The following is a 26078-nucleotide window of genomic DNA, read 5'->3' as shown; positions in this document are numbered from 1 at the left end:
AATTTTTAATAAATTTTTTAAAAAATTTATTACTTTTAAAATTACTTTAAAAAATAAAATTTATTATTAACTATTCATATAGTCTTTAAAAGGGTTAATTTGCTAACAGAATTATCATATATAAATACATTATATTCTAGCCATTACAAAATCCAGGCTAACATATTTTCATTGTAATTCAGAAAACAGATTTTTCTGGATACTCTCCTTAGCTTATTTTGATTATTTTGGTACTCTTTTAAAAAAGAGGGCTTCATACATCAAGCCTAGTGTTATAAATCAAACACTCACCATTAAAAACCTCATTAAATTCTCCAGGAGGGGCATGAATGATGAATTTTGCTGCTATACGCACCTAAAATAGAAAGAAAGATATAAATGTTCCATATCATAGGTTTCTGCTAAAATAAGCATAAAACATGCAAAACTATACTATTTCAAAGTTCTACTGAAAATGGCTTAAGATTTTAAATACAGTGACACTTCTTCACTCAGTCACCTTAAGATCACTATTGTTTGAACAATTTAATATAATCACAACATACAGACTGAATGCAGATAAAATATACAATACAGTTAAAGATTCAAAGCTGACTACAGATAAACAATTTCTTATTTTATTTAACTTTAATTGAGATGGAGTCTCACTCTGTTACCCAGGCTGGAGTGCAGTGGCATAATCTCAGCTCATTGCAACTTCCACCTCCTGGGTTCAAGTGATTCTCCTGCATTAGCCTCCCAAGTAGCTGGGGCTACAGGCATGTGCTACCATGCCCAGCTAATTTTTTGTATTTTTAGTAGAGATGAGGTTTCATCATGTTGGCCATGCTGGTCTTGAACTCCTGACCTCAAATAATCCGCCTGCCTCAGTCTCCCAAAGTGCTGGGATTACAGGCATGAGCCACTGCATCTGGCCTATTTTATTTCATTTTATTTTTTGGAGGCAGGATCTTGCTCTGTTACCAGGCTGGAGTGCAGTGGCGTGATCTTGGCTCACTGCAACCACTGCCTCCTGGGCTCAAGCCATCCTCCCTCCTCTGCCTCCCAAGCAGCTGGGACTACAGGCATGTGCCACCACACTTGGATAATTTTTTGTATTTTTGATAGAGAAGGGATCTCACTATGTTACCGAGGCTGATCTTGAACTCCTGAGCTCAAAGGATCCTCCCATCTTGGCCTCCCAAAGTGTTGGGTTTACAGGAGTGAGCCACTACGCCTGGCCAACAATTTCTTACAAGCAATTTTATTTCTTCTTAACTAAAGTGAAAAAAATCAATCACAAAATTTTCTATGTGTGCAGACAAGATGCATTTAGGTATAAATAAAATGAAGAACAATGATATACATATTCGACTAAAAAGTCACAAATTAGTAATACATGTGGAAAAAAAGGAGAGAGGAAAAGTCTAAGTTCAAAAGGTTTAACAGGAGACCTGACTAGATCTTAGGAAATCTTAGTTCAAAGACAAGTAGGAGATTAAATATCAACAGGTGTGCTAACAGGCGTATTTTAAGAGAATAAAGCCTATTTTGATAAAGAGATTAATCACTAATGAAAATGTATCTGAGAGAGTAGATGATGTGCCCAACATAATAGTTTAGTGAAAGCACCTTAAGTATGTATAGGAGCCATCCAATCACACTACATGGTACCTCTGAATAAGCTGAGGTAGTGTCCCTGAAAGTGTAGTCCTTAGGTAAGCAGTCTCAGCAGCACCTTGTCAAAAATGCAAATTCATTGGCCCCAGACCAACTAACTGAATCAGAATCTCCAGAGACAGGTCCTGGGAAACACCATTTAAACATTTCCAGATGATTTTTATGCACATTCAAGTATTCACTGTATGAAGAGACCATCCTTGGCAAAACAAGCCTTGATTTATTTTTATATCTAACACTTTGACAGCACTACCATTGCTTTGATGTACAAACTAAAAACAATGGAAAGAAAAGGAAACGGCTGTGTATGTTTGTATATGTGTTATGTGTGCATGTGTATGTGTCTAAGTACAGATAGAGTTTTCAGAGGAGAGAAACATGGAAAAAAGGTATAGATGGCTAGAATGAAGATGTTCCTAGTTAGAGGACACATGTATGACAAGGCCTTCAAAAGATCAGAAAACATCTATTTAAGACAAAGGGAATTTTTGTAGCTCTGAACTTGAGAAGCAGCATTTTGTAATTAATAGAACTTTAGGTTCTGGAATCAGACGGAACTTCCTGTTTAGTTACCTCACCTAAATAGTGCATATAAAATAGTAACTAGCTCATAGAATTTTTGGGAAGAGTAAATGATCTCAAGTACTTGGTAAGCCCTAATTTAAATACCAATTTTTGTTATCACCTTATCATCTTTTTGTTATCTATCTGGTATCTGACAACAATCATAGATTCTGCTTCAAACTTCTTAGTGTTCCAAACTACTGTTGACTGATAACTTCAGGGTGGGGCTGGTCACTGAAAGATGAGGCAAGATTAGAGGGCTGGGACTTCTGACCCACCTCCTAACCTCCATTCCAGGGAGGGGAGAAGGGCTGAAGGTTATGTTTATTATCAATCGCCAGTGGTTTAATCAATCATGCCTACGTAATAAAGCCTCCATAAAAACCCATAAAGAGGGTTTGGAGAGCTTCGGAAGAGCTGAACACAGGGAGGCTTCTGGAGGGTAGGGTGCTTTGGGGAGAGCATGGAAGCTCTGCTCTCCTCCTCCATACCTCACCCTATGCATCTCTTCATCTGTAACCTTTACAATAAACTGGTAAATGTAAGTAAGCATTTCCCAGAGTTCTGTGGGCCACTCTAGCAAATTATTGAACCCAAAAAGGAGGCCGTGAGAATCTGGAGCTATAGATGGTCAGTCAGAAGTTCCAAATGCCTGGACTTGCGACTGGTGTCGGAAGTGGGGGAAGGAGCAACCTTGGGGACTGAGCCCTCCACCTGTGGGATCTGACTATCTCCAAGCAGCTCCAGGTAGATGGTATTGGAGTTAAGTTAGATGACACCCAGCCGGTGTCCACTGTAAAACTGATTGCTTGATTTTTGGTGGGGGACTCCCACCTCTCCCCACCAAACACTGGGTCACAGAAGTCTTCTGTGTTGACTGTTGTGCTGAGTGGGAGAATAGAAAAAAAAAAAAAAACAGGTGTTTTGTCCACACACAGACATGATACCAAAACCATGATCCATTAAAACAAAACAAAACAAAAAACTGGTAAGCTGGACTTAATCAAAATGTAAAACCTGCTCTGTGGAAGACTTCTGTTAAGAATGAAAAGGCAAGTTTCAAAGTGGAGAAAATATCATCAAATTGCATACTCAACAAAGGATTTTTATTCAGAATATATAAAGTACCCTCAAGACTCCAACAGCAAGAAAACAGTAAGCAAAGGACTTGACACTTCACCACCAAAGAGGATATGTAAGACAGGTAAGTGCATAAAAAGATGCTTATTATCATTAGTCAGTAGAGAAATGAATATTGAAATCACGAAATACTACTACATACCTAATAGTACGACTAAAATAAAAAGGACATAACACCCAGTGCTGGTGAGGATGCAGAACAACTGGAATGCTCATACATTTCTGTGGAAATGCAAAATCATTCAACCAGTATGGAAAACAGTTTGGTCATTTCTTATAAAATTAAGCAAGCACACACCATAGGACACAGCAATCCTACTCCTAGGTATCTACCCTTTAGAAATGCCAACTTATGTTCATATAAAAACTTATTCACAATTGCTCAAAACTGGAAACAATCTACCACCCAAATGTCCATAAATGGGTGAACAGACAAACAGTGGTACATTTACACAATGAAATATGACTCAGCAATTAAAAGGAACAAACCATTAATGTATGTGACAATTGGAATGAACCTCAAAAGCATTATGTTGAATAAAATAAGCCAATCTCAAAAGGTAACAGAGTAACTCTACAGTATTCCCTATATATGACATTCTCAAATAAACAATATTAGAGCAATGAAGAAAAGATGGATGGTTGCTAGAGGCTGAGGGGTGGGGAAGCGGAAGAGTGTGACTACAAACAGAGAAATGAGTGGGGGAAAAGAAACGGAGTTCTGGGGTTGATGGAACTGTACTAGTATATATCTAGATTTTGGTAGTTACATTGATCTATACATGTGCTAAAAGTCATCAAACAAGAGTACTTACTATATACTAATTGAAAAAATAAAATTTTTTATGTGTTTTCAAAATATATTGCTTCTAAAACATTAGAGTACTACTAAACATTAGAGTACTATTAAAAGGTAAAACATACATAACAATTTTAAAAAGGCAAGGATAGAGTAGGGCATAGGCCACTGTGCATGCCAAACATACACTGGAGCCTATTATGATTATGTAAATATCTTCATTTTCTTATCCCCTTTCTGCCCCTATCCCCTTCCTATTGAGATAAGGAGTTGTTAGGAAGTATTTAAACTGAAGTCTTTTGATCACTACCACAGGCAAGAAATTAAAAATGTGATAACAAAACACTTTTAGAATTTTGAGGTAATTATTAACACTCCTAATGACTTATAAAAACACTACCTATAAAACTGGCTAAATTAAATTCCTGATAGCAAGCAGTATACATATAGTATATTTAGTAATGCATTTAACTAGTTGAGATTTAAAAATTTTAGTTGTTTCCAAAAAAGGCAATATACCATTTAGAATTTTCGTCAGCTCTATTTTGGGTTTTCACCAAGAAAGCAAAAATGATCTGTACTGCATTTTTATTCTATGAACTTATTTGCCCTTGCTGTTGCACTAAATGTACACAGTAATCAAAAGGTATTACTTGTCTTCCACAACATCCAAAGTGAATGGTGGGTCAAAAGTACCACTAAGGGTTGGGAGGTCAAGGGAGCAGATTGGCTGAGAACCCCACACACAATGTGGATTAAACCAGCCGTGCCTGAAATACTTTAATCTGGTTCTTTCTGAATTTCAAAAGGTTAAGAATCTGACCTTTGGATTTCTCAGGCCCCAGACAAAAGAAAGTGTGTCTCTCAAAGCAAAAGTTTGACTGTCTTCCTAAGAAGGTATTGTTCAATCATCCAGGTATTTTTTATCCACTGCTACAGACTCAACATTCCTCCTTGCTGATTTTAATTTTAAAAATTATTTATTCTAGCTCATTTCTAAATGCAAAAAAAAAAAAAAAAAAAAAAATCATACAAGTTAACAAGAGATCCCAAGAGTAGAATTTCTGAAAACAATTACAAATGTATTTCCTTAAAGTTTAACAAACATGGAGGGTAAGTAAATACATTCCATTTGCCCTTGGGAATTATAGCTTTTAAAAAAGAGTCCAGTGAATTATTAGATACATTTCTAGGCCCACTGCTAAATCTTTTTTTTCCTTATCCACCATCTTCCTCCACATGTTATTCTTCAAAGTCAATTCTGGACAAACTGGAGTCAAAATCATGAAAGAGTTATTACTTTTATTGCATTTCTAATCTAATTCAGGATTTTGGGGGCATAGTTTTGTTGGGGACCAGGGGCTACAGGTGGGAAATTAACCGCATTCCTCCATGATAAAGTCCCTGGCAGCAGATAGGCATACCTCACAACAATCACATCAAGAAGTATAGAGTAGTTTTGAAAAGTTAACCTATAGAGCTTCAAGTATAACCTGAGTTAAATCCTGAAATTATATTTTTTCTTTCTCTTGATTCCAAACATTATGTGGTATAAAATATACACATAGGTAACAAATATAACATAAAAAATATGTTCCATTCTATTGCGTTTCTTGTAGAAGAGCACACACCACTAGTCACTATAAAGCTATCTATACAGAAGATAAAAGTGGTGTGTTCAAATATCCAAAATACATGTGAGCCCTGAGGGAAAACAAAAGATTTCTGTCCATCAACTGTCTGAGACAATACAAAAGTAACACTGTCAAGCATTATTTTTTCATATTTTGTTTTTCTTATGGGCTTATTTTGTTTAAAAAAAAAAAAACTAATTCTTCAAGCAACCCATTACATAATAATGGTAGTAACGAATGGTAACCCATAGAATAAAACAAGAATCTATGAGTCCATACTGGCATAAAGAAATAAACTAACAAATGGGGGAAAATGAAAAGCCCTTCATCATAGAATTCCAATTAATAAATGTAAAAGGAGGGACTGAATTAGAAAACCACCTTGGGTGACCACCACAGTAATTCTTGCAAGCAAAAATCATCAAGGAAGGCTAAAGTTGGTGGGCAGAAGAATAAAACAACAGGATATTTACATGGTTTGTAAGTATCTTTCCAGGTGACACTTAATTATAAAGAATAGTAATTTTACACTGAGGAAACCTGCCATACACCACCTTTATCAAATGACCAAAGTTATCAACAGTACTAAGAAAACAGAAAACTGACATCATGTGCCCCCTGAGAATGTACACTGAGAACACACCACTTCTGTGACACTCTTGCTAAAAATTCACAGGCTGAATCTAATTATCAGGAAACAAACAAACTAAACTTGAGGGACGGTCTACAAAATAACGAGTCTGTACTCTTCAAAAGAGTTAGGGTCATGAAAAATAAACAATGCTGACAAACTGTTTCAAATTAAGCAAGACCAGAGACATTACAACAAAATTCAATGTGATTCTGGTTTAGATCCTGGACCTGGGGGGTGGAGGGGAAGGTGCATTAGTGATGTAATCTGTTTTTTTTTTTTGAGATGGAGTCTCGCTCTGTCGCCCAGGCTGGAGTGCAGTGGTATGAGCTCAGCTCACTGCAAGCTCCGCCTCCCGGGTTCATGCCATTCTCCTGCCTCAGCCTCTGGAGTAGCTGGGACTACAGGCTCCCACCACCACGCTCATCTAATTTTTTGTATTTTTAGTAGAGACTGGGTTTCACCGTGTTAGCCAGGATAGTCTCGATCTCCTGACCTCGTGATGTGCCCACCTTGGCCTCCCAAAGTGTTGGGATTACAGGTGTGAGCCACTGTGCCCGGTCTGATAATTGTACTGTAGTTTTGTAAGAGAATGCCCTTAATACAGTCAAGTATTTAAAGACTGGGGAAAAAAATTCCTTCTCTACTCTGAGGTTGGGTGGTTTCTCCTATATTTTTTCTAACTTTAAAGTTCTGCTCTTTGTACTTAGTTCTTCAATCTGCCCAGGATTGATTTTTGTGTCTTATGTGTGATGGGGCTCTATTTCTTTTTTATTACACTGTTATATGGATAAATAAAACATTCTAGAACTATTTGCTAAAGTATATTTCTTTTCCCCACTGGACCAAAAAAACAAAAAACCAAAAAAAAAACTTACATATTTAGTTCTATTTAAACAATATAAATTATTTCTTTGTCAGAGATATAAAAAAATACGTCTTATAGTTTAGTAAATTCCAACAACCCTTCTGATAAGTATCCAAAGAAGTTAGCAGTCATCATTCAACTAGTAATTGTAAGAATTGTAAGAAAGGACTTCCTCAAGAAAGTCCTAAATATTCAATAATATTAGCAGGCAGCAAGTAGTGATGCTATTCTAGAGTTTAATAGAGGCTTTGGTTAACACTACAAAAATATCAATGTAAGTAATGTGAAAGCAAATTAATTTTCTAATCCTCCTCACCAACTGACTTTAAAGACTTTCCATGGCCAGCGTGGTGGCTCACGCCTGTAATTCCAGCACTCTGGGAGGCCAAGGTGGGCAGATCGCCTGAACTCAGGGGTTGGAGACCAGCCTGGTCAACAGGGAGAAACCCTGTCTCTACTAAAAATACAAAAATCAGCCAGGTGTGGTACTGGGCACCTGTAATCCCAGCTACTCGGGAGGCTGAGGCAGGAGAATCGCTTGAACGTGGGAGGATAAAGGGAGCTGAGATCGCACCACTGCACTCCAGCCTGGGCGACGGAGCAAGACGGTCTCAAAAAAAAAAAAAAAAAAAAAGGCGGGGTACAGTGGCTCACGCCTATAATCCCAGCACTTTGGGAGGCCGAGGCGAGTGGATCACCTAAGGTCAGGAGTTCAAGACCAGCCTGGCCAACACGGTGAAACCCTATCTCTACTAAAATACAAAAATTAGCTGGGCACTGTGGCAGATGCCTGTAATCCCAGCTACTCGGGAGGCTGAGGCAGGAGAATTGCTTGAACCCGGGAGGCAGAGGTTGCAGTGAGCTGAGATTGCGCTATTGCACTCCAGCCTGGGCAACATAGTGAGACTCCCTCTCAAAAAAAAAAAAAAAAATTCTAGTAGGCATTGCTGCAGTTCACAATGAGCCATCATCCCCTTAAAATCAAGTTAAATAATTCTGGATTAAATAGAGGATTCTAATTACTTGAGTTCTGATTAATTAAAATGTAATCATATCTACTGTTGTTTGTTTACAATTATTTGAACCAACTCATGATTTTGGAAACTCAAAAATAAACTACTCTAGTTTAGACTTTATAATAAAGCAAGACAAACGAGTACTTTTTTGATATGTCATCTATGGTTAAACATATTTACCTTAATTTACTTAAAAAAATTGGCCAACTTTCCAGGCCCTCTGCTTTCAAAATCCTCAAAGTTTAGCACTGATTTAGTCTGGGAAGAAAAAAAAAAAAATCAGAGCGGGAGAAACTGCCTATATACTGCCATATGTGAGTGCTTAAAATGGTGCCTGGCAAATAGCAGACCCTCAAATATTAGCTGAATAAACAAACATTTAACCTCCCCTCAAGGCAGAATCTGTTTCCTCTGCCCCATCTCTGTAATCAGTAGTTACTGATTACAGGCTGAATAAATCTATAAGCACAAATAAATTCCCATTTATTCAAAATGGTCAGAGAATGTAGTATTTCAATGAAATGAACATTTTGAGAGTTATCACTAATGCAATTCTGTAGATCAGGGTCCCCAACCCCCAGGCCACAGACAGGTACCAGTCTGGGGCCTGTTAGGAACCGGGTCACAAAGCAGGTGGTGGAGTGGGCAAGCAAGCATTACCACCTGCACTCTGCCTCCTGTCAGATCAGCGGCAGCATGAGATTCTCATAGGAACGCACACCTTAGTGTGAACTGTGTATGCGAGGGATCTAGTTTCTGTGCTCCTTATGAGAATCTAATTAATGCCTGATGATCTGAGGCGGAAAAGTTTCATCCCGAAACATTGCCCCATTCATCCCCACCTCGCTAGCCTCTGTGGAAAAACTGTCTTCCATGAAATGGGTCCCTGGTGCCAAAAAGGCTGGGGACTGCTGCTGTAGATAGTTAATTTTCAAATAACTTACATTCAAAATCACAAAACGTATCCTAATAAAAGAGACAGTTTGGTGTAATGGTTTATAGTATGGTCTCTAGAGCCAGACTGACCAGGCTGGATTTCTAATCTCTACTAGTCATTTAGCTATGTGATCTTGGATGAATAAATAATATTAGCTATTATTATTAGCAGCAATAGCAGTAGATAAGAAGTATGCCTGCATTAGCATAGTCCCAGTATTCTTTTCTTTTTACTTGGTTTGAGATGGAGTTTCACTCTGTCGCCAGGCTGGAGAGCAGTGGCACGAGGATCTCTGCTCATTGCAACCTCTGCCTCCTGGGTTCAAATGATTCTCCTGCCTCAGCCTCCTGAGTAGCCGGGATTACAGATGCATGCCACACGCCCAGCTAATTTTTGTATTTTTAGCAGAGATGGGGTTTCACCATGTTGGTCAGGCTGGTCTCAAACTCCTGACCTCATGATCCACCAGCCTCAGCCTCCCAAAGTGTTGGGATTACAGGCGTGAGCCACCGCGCCTGGCCAATATTCTTAAATATAGACCTGGAGTACAGACATTTTCAAGTGATTATATGTTAGTTTCATCGTGCCCTACAGTGTTCAAGGGTGGCTTATGCCCATGTATTACTGTGCTGTCTGCAGTGCGTTCACTTGTCATACATCAACATCCTTTCTTCTTATTTGGGATGTCACCCTTCCCCCTCCACTTGACCCTGCTCACCTCAAACACCAGTAATAGCAACACAGGAGAGAAAGATGGTGGCAATGTGCAGTTAAGATGTGGGGCTTTACGTAAGTAAAGGCAAATGATCTGTAGCCAAGATTTTGTTTTTATTTTAACTTCTGTAAACCTCAGTTTTCAAAGGTAAAAACTAAGGGAGATGACATGCATCATTATTTCTCAACTCTTATACCTCAGGCCCTAATAAAATACAATATTATCTATGATTATTCTCATATAGCTGACATTACCCTTAATTTATGAAAGAGAAAACAAAGATCCAGAATTAAGATCTGAATGAAGTCTCTGGATGAAGTCCTCAGCTTTTTACACAGCTGCCTCCCAATACAGCATAAAGTCTTCTATGACGATTCTTTTGTGAGTTACGAAATAAATCTCTAGGTAATCCTCAGAAATCATTGCTTCCATCATCACCACACAGTAACTCTCAAATCTACACACTTATCATAACCTCACTCAAGATAAAGATCCTACCCTTTTTCTAACTATAATTTGTCTATTAGGGATCTCCATCAAAATGCCTCAAAGATACCTTGAACTTCTCTTCTCATTCAAATGTATTGCCTTCTGTTCCCGATAAAATTATTGCCACTACTTAGAAATTATTCCACACTTCTCTCCTACAGTCAGTCACATGATCAGTAAGTATCTGTCTCAAGTCCATATTCCTTTTATTTGATTCCATTCCATTTTATTCGGACCCAGGCACTTTGTTCCTGGATTGTTATAAAGCTGTCCTGCCTCTGGCCTCATCTTTCTCCAAAATTCATTTTCCACTTTGCCACCAGACTGGTATTTTTCAATGTAATTTCTGATGTTTCCTCCCTGTCAAGATCACTCAATGGTTCCCCAATGCCAATAAGATTAAGTTCAAAGTCTTTAGCATGATATATAAGGCTCTTCTAAGGCTGTAAAATATTAACTGTTAACAGCATAAGCTCTTAAATAACATTAAGCAGGGATTCAGACTACAGTTCCACTGCTTACTACTTGCATGACCTTAAGCAAACTAAATTCAGTTTCCTCACTAGCAGTAAATGAGATAATACACTTAGAAAAGTGCTTGGCACAGAGTAAGCACTCAAATAATAGCTATTACCTTTGTAATCTTTCTGCCACTTTCTAGCTCCTACAACCTATCCATTCTTTGTCATCCCACATATACACAGAACTGGAGCCTTATCACTCCATTAGGTCTCTCAAACAAGAACTTTTGTCTTTCCTGTCACCATATCACTTCATATACATGATGTGGCCATCTTTTATCTACTGTGATGAAACTGCACACAGCAGCAGAATATCTTAAACTTTGCAAAGTATCAGAAGAAAAGGTCATACAGAAAGGAAAACTCTAAGATCAAATTATACTATTAAAAACTTCTTGATACATTATTTAGTACAGCAATCATTAGCAAATACCTTTGATAACTAGCTAGCACTATTGAGACTTGTGGTTTAAGGCCTAAAATTAAGGCTCAATATTACAGTGCCTTGACACTTTGGGAAAACAGGGAGAACCTTGAATGGCCTAACTGCAAGTTCTCTTCACTCTGCTCCCATAGACAAGGTCCCCTAGCCAAACAATTTTCTATCACAGGGAACAGACACAGTTCCTTCTTATCCCTGAGTAGCAAGCTTCAGGTCACCGCCAGCCCTTGGAATTATCAAAACAATGAATGGATCACGTCCTGAGAACCAGGGATCACTCCACCCTCTTGATACTTACTAAAAGTCTGCCTCCTACAGCCCCTGACTGTTCTTCACTCTGTTCCCAAGCACAACTCCCATGTAGGCCTGCGTAGTGTGCTGTCTCCTCTCTCCGGGGCTGCTGAGTATTTGTGATTAATAAACTGCTGTCAATCTTATCTGTCCAGTGTCAGATTATGTATGTTCTGTCAACCCCCCAATTCCAGGGCAAGAACCCCTCCACCAATGGAGTGAAGAGGAGGCCATTAAAACAAGATCTCACTTACCAGTGAAGCCTGAATTTAAGATATGTAATTGGGGACATATCAAGACACATAGGAAGCAAGGAATTCAGATACTTAAAAACATGTTTTAAGCAAGCAAATAAGGTGACATATAGTCTAAACATTAGAAGAGAACACAAGATTCTCCACAGATCATATTAATTTTTTTTCAGACATAAATTTACAGTATGGTTATTTAGTTTTCTATCAGCCAATGGATGTGACGGGAGGAGAGAAGTGGTTGACATACAACAACATTTTAACAAAGGAAGATCCGAGCCAAACTGACAAAGGCAGCAGAAAACGAAGTTCCTTCAGAGGAACGAAAACATTACAAACTGAGCCCTGAAATTCAGGAGCCAATCAAGCCTCTTGAGTGCTTTAAACTTCTAAGTAACTGAATTTTTATTGAAGAATGCAAGTTTACATCAACAAACACCTCAGATGAAAACAATGATCAGAACTTTGAGTTATAGGATAAAATAAACATTTTAAAACCTCCAATTTGGCCAGGTGCCATGGCTCACACCTGTAAAATCCCAACACTTTGGGAGGCTGGGATGGGAGGATCACTTGAGGCCATCCTGGTCAACATGGTAAGATCCTATCTCTACAAAAAATGAGAAAAAAAAAAAAAAATTAGCCAGGCATGGTGGTGAGCACCTGTGGTCCCAGCAACTTGGGAGCCTGAGATAGGAGAATCACTTGAACCTGGGAGGTCAAGGATACAGTGAGCTGTGATTGTGCCACTACACTCCAGCCTGGATGACAGAGCAAGGCCCTGTCTCAAAAACAAAAAAAATCCCTCCAATTTACTGCAAATCTACTGAGACTTTGGAAGTGATCAAGTAACCGGGAAAGATTTTGTGGATGCTGCTAGCGGAGTGAAAGAAAATGAATTAGAAGCTCTTACATCAATTTTAGGCAATCTTCTTTCACTCGTTCTACTCTTCAACCTGGAGAGAACTCCTTGTTAGTATACAAATAGGGAAGATAAAATTAATTTATTACATAGTGACAAATAGTCTTTGATGGAGCAAATTAGAAGACCTAAAATTGCCATCCTCAAAAATGAACACTTTGCCATTTGGTAGATTGTGATTCCATTCAACCTTCTTCGGAATCCCTGTAAGACTGAAGAAAGCGAACAGAATTCAGTCGTAAACAGTTCAGGCAAGGAAAAAACAAAAAAACAAGGATATTCATCTTTCAAAACCAGTTGTTGTTGATTCCACCTTTTTTTTTTGGAATGGGGTCTTGGTCTATTGCCCAGGCTGGAGTATACTGGCACCATCCCCGCTCACTGCAACCTCCACCTCCTGGACTCAAGTGATTCTCCCACCTCGGCTCCAGAGTAGCTGGGATTACAGGTGAGCACCACCATAACCAGCTAATTTTTGTATTTTTAGTAGAGACAGGGTTTCTCCATGGTGGCTAGGATGATCTTGAACTCCTAACCTCAAGTGATCCACCCACCTCGGCCTCCCGAAGTGCTGGGATTATAGGCATGAGCCACCGTGCCCAGCCTGATTCCACTATTCTTAGAGAGAATTCCCCACTCCCTTCTCTTAGGAGAGAAAAGAAAGAATGCTATTTTCTCCATCAAGTAAAAGCACAGTTCATTTTGATAAACCCCACAGTAAACTGTTTTCTGCTTTCCATCATGCACTACTTTCTTTTTGTCAAGTGCCAGCAGATGTCGCTTAGGATCAGAAGTGTCTCTGACTGCAGCGAAAAACCCCTTGTGCTGATGCTTGGACATTGCTTGCCATACATTGTACTTGACGTGCTGCTGGCAGACAGACGCTGATGCCCTCAGATTGTATACAACATGCCTACATCTTGAATCTAAAAAGAAAAATCAGCTTCTCCACATTCTTTCTAGTATGATCAAGAGGTCAGATAAAGAGCCAAGGCAAGTGATACTAACTGGTGTTACGGCATTTACACATCATGTCAGACCAACACATGCAGAAGCCGAACATTTAAAACAGTGATGGGAAGAGGTGAGTCACAAAGACCCAGAAAGGACACTACTTGTAGCTAAACCTTATGGAGTAGTGGTGCCTTACTTTCCTCAAGAAGTTCCTCACTCCCTAGTCCTCCTTAAATGGAAGGTAAGGCATATTGGGTATGAGAAGCTGTGATCAAAAGCCTTGGTATCATTACGGGATACCTTGATGAACCAGGCAAGTATCAGCAGCTTTTGAATTGTTGCCTTTGGCCTTGAGTGACACCTCAGAAAAGTAGTGAGTGCAAAACATCTAGTACTTCTAATGGCCTATGATACTTGGAATATGGAATTTGGAAATGTACAATCTTACACCTACACTGCTGAATAAGACTGAAAAACTTATCAGGGAAAGAGAACAAAGGGAAGGAGGGCTGGATGAACACAAGCCTCACATGTATCTTTCTGCCTTGCAATCCTTGACTGTGTCACTCTTTGCATTAATGGTACAGAATGTACCTTTCTCAAGCAAAGACAAGCTCCATGGTGAAGTGCCACAGGTGGAAGTGACTGGGTTCCCTCAGCCTGTGATGCCCCTTCAAGATGTGTTTATTACTGAAAGTCATAAGCAATTGGTAGTGCTACTTCAGTTTTATAATTACCACCTAGAACACGAGGGTACAACATGAGAGTTTACTGTGGGCTGTCATTCATTACCACAATTTACAGAAATAGATGGCAAAATTAAAGTTACTTCACCTGCCTATGTCCATGAATTCTCCAGATTGTTCTACTGCCTTTGCTGAACATTTGGCAACATGTTTTCAAACACTAAGGTAAAACTTGAGTTTCGGGAGATTTTAAAACTGTCTGAAGAAAACAATTCCTTAACAAGAAATGGAGTCCTCACCAAAGCAGCTATAAAATGGTAAACTGACAAAATTTTAAAAAATGTTTTAAACCTTAAGCAACTGAAAAAATAAAATAAAGATGAAAGTATAAAAAGCAGACAATGTATGTGCATGGGAGCACACAGACATACATGTACACAAACACACACCACCAAAACAAAAAACGAAAACCAAAAAAACCCAACAACAAAAAGCCCCAAAACAGCCATCTAGAAGCATTATATTTAGAGGCAAAGGACCCTGCACTCTCCAGCAGTCCAAAGGTACACTACTCTGGGAAATACCTGTACTAAAAATGACTCACTGTTTAGCTTAAATTCAAATTTACCGAGGCATCAGTATTTTATTTGAGAATCCTACCTGCAGCCCCTATAATTTCCACATGGTATGGGCCACCATGATCAAGGAAGGAGATACTACAGTAGGAATTTTTCAGATATGAATGGCGGTCAGACTCACCTGGAAAGCTCAGGTGAAAAAACACAGATTCCCACCCTCTATTCTAGACCCAGTGAATCTATTTTCAGAGAATGGTGACCTAGAAATCTATGTTTTAGAAAATCTCTCCAGGTGATTCTGAAGGGTGACCAGATACCGCACCCATGTCCTATAAGGGCCTTTAGATGTAAAATTTGTCTAGTCTAGTCTCCTTGCAAAATGAATTACAGGTTTTACTTGATTCTCAAGAAAATGAAACACCAAAAAGGGTCACTACTTTAGACACTGGTAGTAAAATTAAAGGAGCTATTATGCACTTTTCCACTTCAACTAAAAGAATTATTTGAGGTTGTTTTCCACAACTCTCTAAAAAATGGCTGTCTTTTGAGAATGAGAAGTAAAAAAGAAGAAAAAACCTACTTTTTTGAACTCTATGACATTTAAATAGTTTATGACCAAGTGATCACTATTGCATGTCTGTGTTTCAGGTGAATTTATTTTAATATGGGTAAACTTAAGAGTGGTAATTTGTTTTAGTAAGTTTTCCTCAAAATTTTTTTCCTTTATAATTATCATTTTGATTGGTAATTAAAAACAGGGCCCACAGCACTTAACCTAAAACTGGGTCACCTACAGAACTCAACATTGATTCTTCTTTAAATATGTTTTTGCCATTTATTTAAAACATGAAGAAACCCATGAATCCAAAGTAGGCATTATCATCAACTAAAAGAGAGTAAGTTATGTAAACTATTCTTTTATCTTATGTTTTCAATTTCCTTTTCCCTTCTGAATCATTTCCCTTGTACACCCTAGAATGTTCTCTTACAAAAAAAGTATTTCTTAAAATGAAATAGCAGGAAAAAACAAAGTAGTAATACATATTTTTCTCTTTTGTTTCACTACCAATTTTTTTCAAGAATAATTTATACTTACTGTCTCCACTCATCCTTTAGTCGACATTTATTGAGCCCCTAATACAGTGATACAGTGAAACTTAACCCTAGTTGCACATTCAGATCACCTCGGAAGCTTTAAAACAACAACAACAAAACAAACAAACAAACAAACAAAAAAAACAAGGAATTACGGATACTCCAGGCCTGACCCACAAGAGGAACCTGCGCGTTCATTTTGTTTATAAACTCTCCAGTTGATTCTAATGTGCAACCAGAGTTGAAAATCACTGATTTAATACATGCTAGGCACTCTACTGGAATTACCAAGATGATGAAGACATAAGGCCTGGCTCTGAAGAACACAGGAAATAAGGACAGTGGGTAAATCTATTAAAATTGGTAAATGTTATAACAAAGATAAGTACAAATTGCTAAGGGAGCAGAGATAGGTCAGGATACAAAAGAAGAGGAGAAAGACCTTGAGTCTGCTTATTCAAAGATGAGTAGTTTAGAATGCAAACAATACTGAAAGGCCGTTTCTGGAAAAGGGAAAATACATACTTTTCATTACAGACTCCAGTTATCTGGCTTATGTTTCTCCACTCCTTGCTCCAAACACTAGTAAAATTATTCTCTTGAAGGCCACTAATCCCTAGTCCACCACTTAAAATAGCCTTAACTGCACCAGTTTCCTGTCTGTACAATGAAGATAATAACAAGGTTATTCTCACAATTAATAGAGAGAATACACGTTAAAGTGCCGGGCAGAGAGTAGGTGTAATTTGTTTCTCATTCCTTTCTCTTAAATCCAAAGGCTTTTTTTCAATCTCATACCCCTAATCTCTGCAACTGCTCCTTCTTGAAATTCTCTTCACATTCTGTGACCTGAGCACCTACTCTGTGCTAGCTATCAATAGGTAACACTTCGACTTCAAGGGTTTCTCCTCACCTTTAGGTCTCTCTCCACTTCTTATTCCTCAAATCAAAGTATTAAGTATATGCTTCCTGCCCTCTCCTCTTTCCTAAGTCTAAGCTTTTTGTCCTAAAGGGCTTATCCCATCTCGCTTTAACCCACAAAAAGGATTCTCAAATCTCTATATAATCTCTGGAGGTGACCTCTTTTTCAAGCTGTTTCTCTGTCTCCTGTATCTGCTAGGCATTTTCACATAAACAAACTAACATTTCAAACTCAGTACAACCAAAACTAAATTCACCATTATTCCTCCCAACTGTGTATCCTCTTTCCCGTATTCTCCAGTTGTTACTAGTGGTACCAATTCCCAGTCATCCAGACTTCAATGTTCACAGTTTTCTCTGACTCATGCCTTTCCCCTATATTCATTTACCAAGTCTTGTTGATTCCAACTCTAAAATCTATTAGCAATCTTTTTTGCCTCCATTTCTTGTGGGATGACTTTCAACCAGGTCCTAAAGTCCACTTAAGCCAGGTTCTCAACTGTTCTTACTAGCTCTAATCTATCTAGACCCATGGGTTTCAACCAGGGGTGAATACGTCCACCAGGAGACATTTTGGATTGGTAAGCCTTGGTGGTGGTAGTGGCATATCACGTGGGCCAAGGATGTTGCTAAACATCCTACAATGCACAGGATGTCCACTCGCCCAACAATATCTGGCCCAAACTGTCAACAGTGCTGAGGTGGAAAAACCCTGACAGTGAGCTGTTAAACAGCACAATTCACCTTTGTATCTCTTATTCTAAAAGTACCGAAGATAGAGTAGACACTCAACTATTTAACTGAATTCTTTTTACACAAAACTCACTGCCTGCTCATTCCCACTTTCCTGTTATTTTTCCCTATGTTGTGCTCTCTGGTATGAGCTTGACCCCAACTGATGTTTACCATGCCCCTAGGCAGTAGTAGTTTTTCTATCTTCTAAATTTTTAGACCCAATTTAGTATGTATCTTATATATGTCCAATTCATCTTTGAATCTATAGTTTTACATTGCATTGTATCTACCTTCCAGGTGATCGCAACACTTTAGTGAATTTAAAACTTAATCTATGCTGTCATTATTGCTATTCACAAATATTCCAATTCGCCTCTTTTTCCCTGACCTTTCTGAAATTAGGTTTATATATGTAACTTGCTTTAGCTAATTGAAATCTAAGGAGAAGTGATGTGAGCTCCTTCCAGCTACTCGGAAGGCTGAGGCAGGAGAATCGCTTGAACCCAGGAGGCGGAGGTAGCAGTGAGCCGAGATTGTGCCACTGTACTCAAGCCTAGGTGACAGAGTAAGACTCTGTCTCAAAAAAAAAAAAAGTGTGCAATTCATTCCATTTCCTTCCCGCCACTGCAGTGACTGAGAAAAAAGTTTAGATGGAAGCTCTCTAACCAACTGGAAAGCTAAATTACTTCCCTGAGCAGGGCTCTCTGTTGACCCACACTAGATATACATCGAATGAATGAGATGCAGTACAAAGCTCCCACATTCAATACTCTTGTGCTGAGATTTCAGGACGTTTGTTACTGAACTATATCCTTGCCTATCCTGATTCACAATCAATATAAGATGCCTAACTTTATGTACCACTAAAAAAGGAAAAATGCTACCAATGAAATATTACAAGCCATTGATTGAACAATGCAGCCTGATTTCAGAGATCTTAAAATATAAAAAAGTATCAGTACTGAAATCAGTGAAATATAGTATATTTGGTAAATGAATGAAGATGGAGGTAAACGATTTCAAAAGTCATTTTCAGTAGAAACACTGTGAATTAGAATGCATAAGAAAAGTTCTCAGCCATTAAGATACATAGTGAGACATGTAAATATGTCGTAAGAGCAAGAATGTAAAAACTGTACTTAATCCTCAAAATAAAATTTATGAAATACTCCTTTTTGGACAACAGCCATGGGTATGTTTATGGAACCTGTTAGAAGAGTGGTTTTCAGAAGACAAAGACCTCATTTTCTTTGATATGCATGAATCTCTTATTACAAATTACTGCTATAATAACTTGAACAAATTTTTGCTTCAGGTGGCTGATTAGGCTTTTAGGTCATAGCTTGGAACCACAGGTCAAGTTTTGCCATCATGCTTTTCAACCTTAAAAATTATTTAAATTCTCTAAGTGTTTTCATATCTGTATTCTCACACTAACGTGCAATTATTCTATCCAACTACTTATGCAAAAATGGCTCCCAAATGCACTGAAAATTTACCACAGATTTACTTTAATGTGTAAAGTCTGAAAAACTCCACTAATGTTATAGCTGCTATCAAGTTCCTGTCTGCAACAGAAATTTTCACATTTTATTGGTGAAATAACATAATTTATCTATAGAATGGAATTAGGAACGAATATTGTCTACATTAATAGCTTTCTGCTTGAGTTTACTTTCTCATTAATAAGAATTTTTTTTTTTAACTTTTTGAGATGGAGTCTTGCTTATTGCCCAGGCTGGAATGCAGTGGTGCGATCACCGCTCACTGCAACCTCTGCCTCCCTGGTTCAAGTGATTCTCCTGCCTCAGCCTCCTGAGTAGCTTGAACTACAGGTGCATGACACCATGCCCAGGTAATTTTTTGTATTTTTAGTAGAGATAGGGTTTCACCATGTTGGTCAGGCTGGTCTCGCACTCCTGACCTCAGGTGATTCACCCGCCTCAGCCTTCCAAAGTGCTGGGGGTATAGGTGTGAGCCACACTGCCCAGCCAATAAGAGCATTTCTAATTTTACATTAATATTATGAAATACAATGGCAGCTTCTATTGTTTTCACATACACAAAATTTCTGAAGCCAGTCACTAAGGGAGAAGTATATAAACTACAGATAGAACCATCCTATTCAGCACACGTAGAGTAATGACAGATGTTAAAGATGACATTATGTCTGCACTTAGGAATTCCAATGGAAAAGGGAAAAAACAGTAAGCAAATAACTATTACGCAAAATTGTATTTAATACTAAAGATCTCTTGTAGAGTTCAGACGAGAGGCTAAAAAGGCTGTGTAATCTAAGCTAAATCTTGAGGGATGACTGAGATTTTCATGTTTCAAAAAAGGGGACAGACCTGGGAGCAGTGCCAATACTCAAAGTAGATGAAAAGTCATGAGCAGAGAAAAATAACTACAATTTATTGTGTGCTTACTACACGCCAAGCCCAATAGACTTATAACAACTTAATGAAGAAGGTAACTTACTACCACATTCTAACATTTCAGAGCAAACTGAGGCTAAGATTAAATAATTTATCTGAGGTGCTGGAAATGGACCAGTGGCTGGGAATGGTGGCTCATGCCTACGCCTGTAATCCCAGCACTTTAGGAGGCCAAGGTGGGCAGATCACCTGAGCTCAGGAGTTCCAGACCAGCCTGGGCAACATGGTGAAACCCCATCTCTACTAAAAACACAAAAATCAGCCAGGCACGCAGGCGTGTGCCTGTAGTCCCAGCTACTCAGGAGGCTAAGACAGGAGAATTGCTTGGGCCTGGGAGACGGAGGTTGTAGTGAGCCGAGACTGTGCCACTGCACTCCAGCCTGGGTGACAGAGTGAGAATCTGTCTCAAAAAAAAAAAAAAAAAAAAAAAAAAAAAGAGAGAGAGAAATGAACTAGTATGCAGTTCTCTGAAGTCTCTCTAAATTCACAGCACGATTAAGTAACAATATATATTGAAAATGTCAGAACTATTTAGGTTAAAACGGAATACAAGGCCATGAATACCATTTTTAAAGAGCTGGACTTCCTTGTAAAGGCAATGGAGGATCCAGGCACTAAAATTTTGAGAGTAGAGAAATGACATAATAAAGCAAGGCTTAGATACAGGAAACAGGAGGAATTAGTCTAGAAACTTCATAGTAAAAACCTAACAGTGGCAAATACAACAGAAGGGAAAGAATGGATGTGAGACATTTTTCTTGACTTTACTTCTTAACTGTTGGCACAGAACAAGTATAATCAAGTTGCATTCTGTTTGTACAGTGAAATTTTGTTACCAAACATTATTTAATAATCAGGTCAATGAAGAGATAATAAACCAAGTATTAATATAAATGAACTGACTTTTCAAGCAAGAAATAAGTTATTTGTATAATACATTTTGATGATGGAAGTGACAACTTTTACCAGTTGATTGTAAGGTACGGGGCCAAAAAAAAGTTAGAATAAAGCTGAAATTAAAAACCAGGATGACTGGAATAATGGGAATAAAGATATAAAGAGAAAAATCATCAAGAGAAGATAGATTATACCCCCTTTGTGTGAGAGGAAAGAAGAAGGGAGTTCATAAATTTACTTCTAGGCAAGCTCCATTTGAACGTACCTAATTAACCATCTCCAGTGAACATGACTAGCAGATAAAAATCTGACCAGTAATCAGGAAAGAAGTTAGTGCTACAGCTATGTACCTGGGAGACATCTGCAAAGACCTAAAAGTTGAAGCTATGGGATAGATTATTGTAATCACTGAAGTAAAGGGTTACAGGAAGAAAAAAGATCCTTTCCCATCAGTAACTAAGTGTATTCCTTCTGGAACTTGAATCTCTCATCCAGAGAGAGGTTTCGGAATGGGTCTTTTCAATTGAGTCTTACACAACTATTTCATATAATTTCAAATTCACAAAAATGCTTTACTGTACAATATAGCTGACCCAGGAATGAAAATGAATTGTTTTGGGTCTAGGGTTTCTGTAACTATGTAAAAAAGTCTATGGGACACACTATACAAGAGCTTTAAAGAACTTCATTGTGGTCTTCAGCTAAATTTATTTCCCATTCACCCAGTGGCCAAAGGAGAAAAGATTATTAAATTTCTTTTTTTTTTTTTTTTTGAGACGGAGTCTCGCTCTGTTGCCCAGGCTGGGTGCAGTGGACGGTTCTCAGCTCACTGCAAGCTCTGGCTCCCGGGTTTACGGCCTTCTCCTGCCTCAGCCTCCGAGTAGCTGGGATCTCATTGCTGATACAGGCGGCCCGCGCCCACCTCGCCCGGCTAGTTAGTTTTTTGTATTTTTTAGTAGGACGGGGTTTCACCGTGTTGCCAGGATGGTCTTGATCTCTGACCCTTGTGACTGCCGTCTCGGCCTCCACGTCGCTGGTGGATTACAGGCTTGAGGCCACCGCGCCCGGCCAGATTATTAAATTTCATAGTGATAGCCTCAAAGCAATTTGTGTACGGACTTTAAAAACAAAACTATTATTCTAGATTATTTCTAAAATGGCTTCCTACCAGTAGCATAACCCATTTAAATGGTTAATAATAAGGCTTTATTCAAAATGATCAAGGACAAAATTTAGAACTTAACACTACTTGTTTGGTATTACTTTTTAAAACAGGCAGGAATCATGGGCTCATGCCTGTAATCCCAGCATTTGGGGCCCCAGCGGGAGGATAGCTTGAGCCGGAGTTGAGACCAGCCTGGATACACATCATGAACACTTGTCTCTATAAAAAAAGTTTTTTTAATTAGCTGGGGTGGTGGCACGCCTGCGTGTACTCCCAGCTATTGGGAGACTGGAGGTGAGAGGACTGCTTAGCCCGGAGGAAGGTGCGGGGTGCAGGGAGGCATGATCACACTGCACTCTAGCGCTGCGGTGACAGAGTGAGACCCTGTCTAAAAAGAAAAAAGGAAGAACCAACGTTTCTCCTTTTCAAATAAGCTGTCAACAATTAAAAATGAAGAGCAAAACCAGAAGAGGTTCTTATCATTTTTTTTGTTTAAGAAAGCATAATGTTGGGCTGGGACGTGGCTCACACCTGTAATCCAGCATTTGGGGAGGCCGAGGGAGGTGGATCACCTGATGTCAGGGTTCAGACCAGCCTGGACAAGCCATAGTGAAACCCCGCCTCTACTAAAAATACACGAATTAGTGGGCATGGTCGCACGTGGCCTGTATCCCAGCCTACTCACGGAGGCTGAGTCAGGAGATCGCTTGAGCCCGGAGGCACGGTTGCAGAGGCGAGATTGCACACTGACTCCAGGCGGGACAACCAGAGGGGGCTCTGTCTCAAAAAAAAAAAAAAAAAAAAAAAAAAAAAAAAAAAAAGAAGAGAGCATAATGTAACAAGACCTTCATCTTGACTGTCCTTGGGTGAACTACTTAAAGCTTTTGAACCTCACTCTACTCATCTGTGAAATGGAAATAGAACAACTACCTCTTACAACAACAAATTAAGTAATGAATGCATCTAACTGAGCCAAGCATATATAAAGTACAGTACTAGATACATCTTAACAGCTTCCCTTCCTCAGATTTGCAATCTGGAACGGAAATCTCAAAAACTTAAAAGTATTCAAAACTTAGTATTATTTTTTTAGAGATGAGGTCTCGCTATGTTGCCCAGGCTGGTCTACAACTCCTGGGCTCAAGCGATCCTCCATACCTTGGCATCCAGAGTAGATGGCATTACAGGTGCAAACCACCGTGCCCAGCTTGACAGCTTATTTTTGAAAATTACCAATAAGGCGTAGAAAGAGTAATATCAAAATATCACTTTTAAGTCCTCTCTGTTTTCTGATCCCATACTGGACACATCCTCCTCCCCCAAAATGAAAACAACCTTTAGATATCTCAATTGACAAGAACGTTAAAATTTCACTTAACTGGTTACTTGAATTTAACCTAAAAGTTTTGTCAGTTTTTAAATTAGTAAATATAGTGATGAAATTTATATGTAAAATATCTACATAATATTCTTACAAAACACCAAAAATCAAATTAGAATTTTCATTCATTTATCCATAAAACATTCTGCTACTAGGCGGCGCAGGCTTTTAAGACACAGAACCTCCTCATTCCTCTTTATGAAGCTTAGTGCCCTGAGAGTGCCGGATAATAAGGCATCTTATCTCATTTTTAAAAAACTTTTTAATCTTAGGCCTTTACAACACATGGCAGGTCTTATTAACTCCCACACTGAGTATTCTCTCTTCAGCTAGATTTCTAGCCACTTGAGCTACTAATCACCACTTAAGAATGGTAGAATAAAAACACGACAATCTCTTTTTAAGCTTTTTAGCACGACTCAATTTTAAACATGTGTTTGTGCACTCTTGTACATTTTCAGTCACCTACTTAGGGTTATTTACCAAGATTATACATTGAATACTGTACAGCAACTTTTGCGGATACAGGGATCTGCCTACTGGGTCTGTGGGTTATGGAGACGTTGCTCGCCCCCATTTTGTTGTTGTATTATCACTTTCACCAAACAACACAAGAGAAAAACAGATTTCCGAAAATAACGATGAGGCTGACTTCTGACCATTCACATTGGGAATGGGACAGAACCTTCTATTTCGGTGCAAGAACACAGCATATAAAAACACCTAGAGCAGAGGGTCCCAAATGAAAATATTCTCAGACTTACACGAGGATTTCTTAAACACCACAACGTACCTAAATGTACCTGTATTTTCCTCCATTGGCTGTACTGCTTTGAAATTTAAAAATGAAGCACTCTTTAACGAAGAGTGGACATTTCCAACCCTACAACTAACTCACTCGTATGTTCTGTCAGTTACTTCTAAGTTTGAGAAACGTCAGGGTCCTTTCCGAGAAACAGTAAAAATTAGCAGGGTTCTCCCCTATCCCACCACCCTCGGGAATGGGACGTTCACGAAAGCCAAACAAAAGGGGCGAATTATTCCATTGCTCGTATTAAATATCTGAGAACTTAAGTAGTTCATCTGGTTCCTCTGCTGTCACAGCATCTGACATACAGTAAAAGGAGGAGAACGATTTCTCCTCTTGGAAGAAGTCCTAGCAGGAAGGTGAGGTGCCACCAAATCGACCCCCCGGGGAGAATGCTGCCAACGTGGGCAGAAAACAACTATGGGGAGGGGGTTGTCTTTTTGTGAGCAACTCCGCTGCCTCCCGGGGAACATGGGAGCTGCAAAGCTTACTGCTAGAGCCACGAAACGAAAGAGAGAGGGAGAGAGAGAGGCCTCCACAGGGAAAGGGAAAAAAAAGGATAAACCGTAGAGAATCAGAAAAGGAAGCGGTTTGCTTTGGGGAGGGGGAAGTAGAAGGGAGAAGTGAAGGTCTGCTTCCTAAGCGATTTTTCCCTTCCCCTCACCCGCCGCTACACTCACAGGCCAGGCCGCCGCGCTGGGCACTGCCCTTGGGCCGCTCCCAGGCACGGACGCAGACCCCTTTGCATCCCCGGTCCCCGGACCCCGGCGCAGGCTCCGCGGCCGGATAGCAGGAGAGAGTCCCGGGCAGCCGCCGCCCTCCCCCGCGCCCTCGCCCCCGCCCGCCATCGCCCGGCTCCCGCTTCCTATTTTCGGAGTACACACCCTACAAGGAGCGGAGCGAGCAGGCCTGGCAAAGACCTGCCCCCGCGCGGGGCCTCGGGTGACGGACAGGGGCACGCACTCGGCGCAGCAAGGATGGGGAGGAAGGGCAGACGAGGGCACCGCCAGCTGCGAGCCAATGCCCATCCCCCGCGACCAGACTCCGGGCCCACCCGCCCGGGCTGAGCCGGCTCCCGACGGCCGGCGCCGCCACCCCCACGACTCTTACCTTCTCTTCATCAGACAACTGCTCCTCCAGATCCGCCATCTTCCTTCTGGCGACAAACCGCGGCGGCGGCAGCGGCCACCTGACTTCCCCGTTTCCGTGCGGTCCTCAGCGCCGCGCGCCCCCGCTAAGGGAGGGGCCCGCCGCTCAGGTCGCCGCGCACGCGCCCCGGGAGCCGCGCCTCCCTCGACCCGGCCCTCCGGGTCTGAGTGCGGCTGTGCGCGTGCGCGGGCGCCTGGTGGCCGGGCGGGGGACGGTGTCTCCCAGGGCCGTCTGCAGCAGGCTTGCTAGCATCGTGAGTGTAACGTTCTCTCCCCACAGTGACCATATGGGCCCAGTCTGCGATGAGTACATTCTGAGCCCTTCGTTATGTTTCTATCAAGTCTTGAACTCTGCCAGCAAAAATGTGAAAAGGTGGACAAATAGAAGCTTTT

At 39.9% G+C, this 26078-nt stretch overlaps 1 protein-coding gene across 2 annotated transcripts in view; it reads right to left on the bottom strand.

The window, feature by feature from the left end:
• The window catches only part of CAPZA2 (capping actin protein of muscle Z-line subunit alpha 2), a 61911-nt gene extending 36099 nt beyond the window's left edge, over nucleotides 1-25812 (bottom strand). The window contains exons 1-2 of one of the 2 annotated variants that reach the window (XM_017867341.1): nucleotides 25648-25812; nucleotides 292-355 (exon numbers count right to left, since the gene is read on the bottom strand). In XM_017867341.1, the coding sequence (XP_017722830.1) occupies nucleotides 292-355; nucleotides 25648-25686 (103 nt within the window). In that variant the 5' untranslated portion in view covers nucleotides 25687-25812. Of the gene's footprint in view, nucleotides 1-291; nucleotides 356-25217; nucleotides 25401-25647 lie in introns of those variants that run through there. The other variant, XM_017867340.1, reaches the window with a different exon arrangement.
• Between the last annotated feature and the right edge of the window lie 266 nt (nucleotides 25813-26078).

Source organism: Rhinopithecus bieti, unplaced genomic scaffold, assembly GCF_001698545.2.
Source record: "Rhinopithecus bieti isolate Rb0 unplaced genomic scaffold, ASM169854v2 scaffold_3858, whole genome shotgun sequence".
Lineage (NCBI taxonomy): Eukaryota > Metazoa > Chordata > Mammalia > Primates > Cercopithecidae > Rhinopithecus > Rhinopithecus bieti.
Note: the sequence above shows the minus strand (reverse complement) of the source record. Positions and strands in the feature narration are given on the sequence as shown.